The 7,321-nt window shown below is 32.5% G+C and overlaps 1 protein-coding gene across 1 annotated transcript; it reads left to right on the top strand.

Moving 5' to 3' along the window:
- Positions 1-2,229: 2,229 nt before the first annotated feature.
- LOC100794064 (uncharacterized) lies at positions 2,230-2,898 on the top strand. Its single transcript, XM_003553888.5, has one exon. It carries the CDS (start codon positions 2,579-2,581, stop codon positions 2,783-2,785), a length of 207 nt encoding a protein of 68 aa, XP_003553936.1. The 5' UTR covers positions 2,230-2,578; the 3' UTR covers positions 2,786-2,898.
- The last annotated feature ends 4,423 nt before the right edge of the window (positions 2,899-7,321 follow it).

The raw sequence follows: 7,321 nt of genomic DNA, 5'->3' as shown, positions 1-7,321 counted from the left end.
GGATAAAAAAAGTAAAATAAATTAATTTGAATCAGTTTCACAGGCAAAATGATTAGGTTGGATCATAAAAATTAGAATGCATATAAAATACAATTCGATCTGAAGATCTATTTTTCACGCATGATAAGATGGATCAGGTTATGGATCAGGTTATTTATTTTGACAATTCTAATTTTCATGTTCATCTTATATTATTTATTTTGATGAGTGTTACTAAACACATTTTAACACATTCTTTTTTATTTTCTAATATAATATTTTTTTATTGGTTAAGATATATTAAAAATTATAAAATTATAAGAAAAAATCATTAAATAAAATTAGGAATTTGTAAAATTTTATTTTTTTTAATAAATTAAATAAAATTAGGAATTTATAAAATTTTATTATTTTTAATAAATTTTAACTAAAATAGTGTGTTAAAAAAATGTGTTTAAATACTCACTAAAACATGCGTAATGGTGAGAGATTTAAATATTATACATATGAAATCTTAAATTTTAACCTAAGTACAACTATTGCACACTTTTTTGTTAGAAGAATATATTCCTAACATATTAGTGAATATATTCCTAACATTTATCATTCATATTTTTTTATCACACTCTCCCCTCACTTTACTTGTACGTTTATTGTCATTATTTTTCCTGTCACTTTTCTCTTCAAGGGAACATGCTTGAAAATATATTTTTAATATATATTTATATATAATATTTTTTTTCTCTAATTTTTTTCATTAAATCAATTAATTTACATTACTTTTTTTTCCTTGTCTGTATAAAATAAAATACTTTTAATTTTTATATAGTATAAAACAATTTATATTATCGATCCGTTGCTTTTAGAGTCCTTTGTTCCTTTTCAACGACATATATGCAAAAATGAAATCAAATCTTTCCTGCAAACTCATATATTATCTAGTAAATCACATCCATATTGAGTAATGTAAAATTTCCCACACTCACAGTTAATAATAAATTGCCATATCCAATATGATTATTTATTTTTATAATAATTACTTTAAAAATACCTTTAATATAGTTTCCAATTGATTGAGATTACTATATCAAAATTAAACACTTTTTTTTATTATACCCCCCTTATTACTGTTGATCCATGACCACTCTTACCGGCTACCACCATACGAGGAAAGCTAAAGAATAAAAAGAACAAAAGAAAGGGGAGTGCCAAGGCTAAGAAAAGTTCTTTTCTTTTAAAAATAAAATGAAATAAATCCATTTAGCGCATGCCCCTGTGTGTTTTTTTTATGTGTGGTTGGTTGATTTGTATTCTGCTTTTGTATCTTCTTTTTCTTTCATGTTCTTTTAATTTTGTTATATCCAACTTCCTTGCATAATGGCATAAAAGGGGGGACAACAAAGATATCAGGCTTGTCATCAGGCACTAAATGGACAATGATAAGTTTTATCAAATTACTGCCTTTGTTTATTATTGCAATTGAACAAAAATGCCATTTTTAATTTCCATTCTATTGTAGTAACCAGTGGCGGATTCAGACCCGGATCAGTGGGAGAAAATTATATGTTAAAAAATAAATATTATTTATTATCATATATATATAAATAAAATATAAAATATGCATGTTTGTGCTTCTAAAATTTGGTTTTAATCTTTCTACAAAATTATTTGTTATTTTTCCTCAATTTTAAAATGTAATACTTTTGGTTCTTAAAGCTCATCTAATCACTTTTCCTTCCTTCATAAAGAATATGTAAAATTGTAAATTATTTTGAAAAGTAAAAGTGATGCATGTCAAACTTAAGAGAGCAAAAATGGACAATATTTTTTAAAGGAACTAAAATTGAACATAAAATACTTAAAGGGACTAAACAAACATATTTTATCATTTAGAAGAGAATGAAATGTTCAACCAAATAAAGGAAAAGGAACAAAATATATGGAAAAAAAATTAATCAATAAAATAGAAAAATTGGTTACAACTAAAAACATAAAAGCAGGGAGCTCAAATTATAAAAATACGGGTGCAAAAAATAACAATTCTAGATGTTTCTGTACCCCCTCAATTATATCTGAATTCCTCTGTCTGTTAGTTACTTTCTCTTTCTTTTTTGTCTAGACTACACTACAGTTATCCTTTGCTAAAAATAATTTTATTTGATTTCGATAGAATTATTATGAATTACAAAGTATTTAAGTTGCATATCTAGAATATGAACTTAAAGAACTCTTGTTAAACTAAAATAATCACACAAAGTTAATCCACTTACTTGATATTGTGGCCCATTCTCTAGAACTAGCCTTGTGGGATTGTTGACTACCAAAGAAACCGATGCTTTTCTTATCCAGAAAAAGCCACAAAGAGGCCCGGATAAAAAGGAGGGCAGAGTACAGATGTTAAAGTGAATGATTGATTATTTTTATGCCAAACTTTATAGGATTCCAATTCCCTCCCTTTGAGGGATAGAAAGAACGCAACATTCAAAATTTAGTAGTACTAATTTTGATCTTTCTCTTAGCATCTAATTCTACTTGCTCTTGTTCTTCTTCTTTCATTCAAGCTTTGTGAGTGATTCTTAGAAATCGATCTCTAGCTACAATGAACGATTGGGCTCCTCCTCTCATAGCTGCGGCTTTGTTTTGGCTCTTGAGCCCGGGAATGATCTTTCAGTTGCCGGGGAAGAATGCACCCTTTCAGTTTATGAACATGAAGACCACTGTTGCATCCATGTTTGTGCACACTGTTATTTATGGTCTGTTTCTGATGTTGTTCTTCGTTGTTCTTAGTATCCATCTTTATATTTAAGCAGCAGCAAAGGGTATTTAAAGAAAACTTATGTGTTGCTTTATCTTTTAAAGTAGATCATGTAACAACCTTCTCTTGTTGATCAATATGTATGTGCTCTTTTGAATTTTCCACTTGATCAGTCTTCTACTAAAACTTTCACGAGTAATATGCTTGTCGTTTATTATTTAAAAGTGTAGTGTAATTACTATGCAGTGGAGTAGAGAGTAGTATGAAGAGCTTCTCATGATGTCTTTAATCAATACCAACTATGCTGAAAAGAAAAAGGAATAGATGTAGCTGGCAGTGATAGTATTATACTTTCATATGATTTTTCCTTACATAATTTGAATCAATACCATTCCTTTCCTTCCTTTTCTCTGCCTCTCTGTGTCTGTCATCAAAATTAATTACTCTGAATTATTATTTTTATGTTAAGATTAGATGAACAAAAATTATGTGAAACTAATGTATGAAGAAATAAGTAAAAAACTTGATAGAGGCTAAAAGAAAAATAATGAACATTGCTTATTCCCAAGTCCTAGGTTCTTTTCTGTAATGTTTAATGTTTTGGTTCGTAGGAACTAACAAACTACCAATTCTCAACAATGCATTCAAGTTAGGCAAATTGACCAAATAGGATCACTTTTACAAACATTTTATCAAACTGGGTTTATTTTAAAACTATTGACGAGGGGGGTCTGTTTTTTAATGGATGGCGCCAGTGAAGCTGGCGATACAGCTGAGTAGCCATTGGCACTGGCGATTTGGAGGTGTTTCGCCATTGGCATTGGCAAAACACGTGACGTGGAGGTGGGTGTAGCCAGCAGCACTAGCGAATTAGGTGAGTCTAGGGCAGGTTGCAGAATAGGGGCGCAGTGGTTCAGGGTGTTACAGAATAGGGGCGCAGTGTACAGGGCGGTGTCACTAACATGGCTGGCGATTATCTTTTGAATGTATGTCGTCATTGCTGCTGGCGATAAAGGTGCCTACATGGCACGCATGCATGCAGCAGACTGAACGTAGCAAGCAAGTTTTGCAGAAACTTTTCAGAAAGGGTTTGCAAGTGGGAGTGGCGGAATAACCTTCTCCCCTATAAAACGCCCTTATACGAATGAATGGAAACAAGCTGTACGGAACTTGGTGAATTTTGCTTGCTGCTTGCTACGCTTTGGCTTGGTGGTTGTTACCTTGTGCTGGTGGTGAAAAGTTTGAAGTGGGTTCTCCTCTTGCTTTCTCAAATTTTGTAAGTAGTTAATATTTGTTGTGTTAATTTATTTTATGTTGCTTCTTAATTAAATTATTTATTTTAGTTTTAGGTATTTTGTAAGTAGTTAATATTTGTTGTGTTAATTTTTTTTTGTGTTACTTGATAATTAAATTATTTGTTTTAGTTTTAGGTATTATAAAGTTTGTATGCTATATTTTTTTAGATATTAATATTATGTGTTTTAAATATTTGATTTTATTATTTGCGTTATATATATATATATGTGGTACGTTTCTTAGTTTGTAGGTTAATATTTTTTTTAGATATTCTAAGATATTATTAAAATATATAGTACGTAGTTAAAATTTGGCATGTAGTTAAAATTTTTGTGTTCTATTTTTTCTGTAGGTCATAATTAAATTTATTTTTTTTAGTTTTAGGTATGATAAAGTTTGGATGTTATATATATTGTAGGTATTTTAAGTTATTATTCAAATATATGTTACTTAGTTTATATGAATTTGGTATATATATTGTGTAAATGTTTCTACTGTTATTAAAATATATATTGTGTTATTTATTTAAATTTATAATTGGTGTTGTTACGTTATGGTTTGGTGGTCGCAAAAAGCTTGTGAGCTATGTGTTATCCCGTCCATATTGTTCTTGTCAAACTCGGTAAGTAGTTAATATTTTTTGTGTTCTCTTATTTGTTTTAGGCATTTTAAGTTATTATTCAAATATATATGGTACATTAGTTTTTAATAATTTGATATATATATATTGTTAAAAATTTTGTTTGCATATTAATTTATATTATTAAAATTTATATTGTGTTATTTATTTAAAATTGTGTTTGCATGTTGTCGCAACCTACCCTTCGGCGGGAGGGCGACGCGAGACTCGCGGGTGCGTGTTCCAAGAAAGGAATACGCGTGGAGTCGCCGTCAACGTTTATTTGAGAAAAACGTCTGAAAAACCGGAAAAAACGTGATCTACGAACTCTAAGTGAAAGGTTCAGGAGTTGTATTTACGCACGGGGAAGGTATTAGCACTCTACGCGTCCGTCACAAGAGACGGCAGCCTTTAATCAAATGTGCAAATATGACTTCAATTTATATTCTTTTCCCTTTTTACGTTCTTACGTCTTTTTATGCCTTTTATGTTTTTATCTTTTTGTGGTCGACAAGGGCGTTTCCCTTTGCTCCTACGTATTCCTCAATTGTGATGAGAAAATCAGACCTACGTAGTTATTTTGTGAACAAAGCGTTTTGGTTAAGTTATTCTTTTTTATCCTTTTTTGTAAGATATGTTTTTATTGAACGAAAGGTCATTTAAGGCGTTGGACCATTAGACAATCTTTCGATTCTTTTGAAAAGTGAGAAAACATTAAGGCATTGGACCATTAATGATTTCTTTATTTTTGAAAGAGGTAACAAAGTTACATATTGATTTTAGGCTTTTTTAGAAATCTACATTTAACCAATAAAAGCGGAAAAGACCATTTCAAGGCGTTGGACCTTTGAAAATGGCTTTTTTAGGCGATGACAAAAGTTTGGTTTATGAATTGATTTTAGCCTAAGTTTCACTTTGGTTATTAGTCAATTCAATTAAGAAAGAGAAATCCCAAAGAAAAACGTTCGATTGATTTTTTTGATTTATTTTACTAAAAGATATTTTTTATTATTATATTATTATTTTACCTCTTTTTTGGTTTCCAACGTGGTTACGGCATGACCGAACGGTCGGATTCCATTTTAACAGAAATTAACGGATGTTACAATTCAAATGATCGGTGGAAATTTATTTTATTTTTGATTAGGGGAGAAAATGACTTAAGTAAATGACTAAAGCACGTCAAAAGGGGGTACGGAAAGTAAATGAAATGAAAATAAAAGCACGTGAAAACAAATGAGGACCACTAAGGGTACATAGAATGAATTGAAAAGTTCGATTTCGGGAACTTACCGATTGAAGACCGAAGAACGACGAAGAACGAACAAAGGACGTCGAAGAACGGTTGAAAATCTTCGCGAAATCACCCACGGAAATGTTACGGAAGCGCCTCGGCTTTAATTTTCTTCACGGAAATAATTTTTTTCACTAATTTCAAGTGACCTCGAAATATCAGAAGGGCTGAACATTTTTCTCCTTCACTCCTCCCCCTATTTATAGGAAAATAGGGGAGGAGCTTGCCACCCAGCTCGCCCAGGCGAGCTAGGTTGCTTCCTCCAGAAGCAACCGCCTTCTGGAGGAACATCCTGGAAGGCCCAAGTGGGTCTGGTTGCTATTTGAACCCCCATTTTTACTAAATACACCCCTGCCTTTTTTTGGTGATTCTTTTTCCGTAAAGTTATGGAAACTTACGAATTTCGTAACGATACTTGTTTTATTTCCGTAATGTTGTGGAACCTTACAGATTACGTAATCATCCCTTTTTTGCCTTCCGGAACGTTACGAAACTTTACGGATTGCGCACTAACACTTCCTTTTAATTTCCGGCATGTCACGGAACTTCACGGATTGTGCTACAACGCTTTTCTTTTGATTTTCGACATGTCTCGGAACTTCACGAATTGCCTAACGATGGGTGCCAAATACCTCGAAGTGGTCAAACGAGGGTCGCATCCCAACAACGGATGGTCCCCGGACGAAATTAGGGTATAACAGTTGCCCCTCTTTACTTGTCTTTTATTGGAGATAAAAGGGAAGTAAAGATAAGACACTAATTTCGTTCAAGTGAAACACCATTCGGCCAGTGAACCTCCCTGCCAGCAGAACCTCCAAAAATTTGAAAATGATCAGTACCGACACATCATCCTGATACTGTCGAATTTGTTCCTTTTGGTTGATACAAGACACAGAATAACCATAATTTGTCTCTGCGTTTTGTTGGACATGATCGAGCCTGGGCGGCGAGACACAGAATGACCATAATTTGTCTCTGCGTGCTACCGGACACGATCGCCTCTGGATGGCGAAAAGGTGCGCGGAATGACCATAATTTGTCTCTGCACATTTATCACCCAACTTGTGAAATCTAAATAACAAAGGGCGCAGAATTTGTATCTACACGTTTACCACCCAACTTGTTGTTTCTGAATGATAAAGGGCGCAGAATTCGTCTATGCGCATTTACCACCCAATTTGTTGTTCCTGAATGATAAAGGGCGCAGAATTTGTCTCTGCTCGTTTATCACCCAACTTGCGAAATCTGAATGACAAAGGGCACAAAATTTGTTTCTGCGTGTTTATCACCCAACTTGTGAAATCTGAATGACAAAGGGCGCAAAATTTGTATTTATGCGTTTACCACCCAACTTGCTTTTTAAGAATAATAAAGGGCG

This window comes from Glycine max, chromosome 19, assembly GCF_000004515.6.
Source record: "Glycine max cultivar Williams 82 chromosome 19, Glycine_max_v4.0, whole genome shotgun sequence".
NCBI classification, from domain to species: Eukaryota; Viridiplantae; Streptophyta; class Magnoliopsida; order Fabales; family Fabaceae; genus Glycine; species Glycine max.
Note: the sequence above shows the minus strand (reverse complement) of the source record. Positions and strands in the feature narration are given on the sequence as shown.

Coding starts and splice junctions, on each gene's coding strand:
- LOC100794064 (XM_003553888.5), top strand. CDS start 2,579: ATGAACGATTGGGCTCCTCCTCTCATAGCTGCGGCTTTGTTTTGGCTC.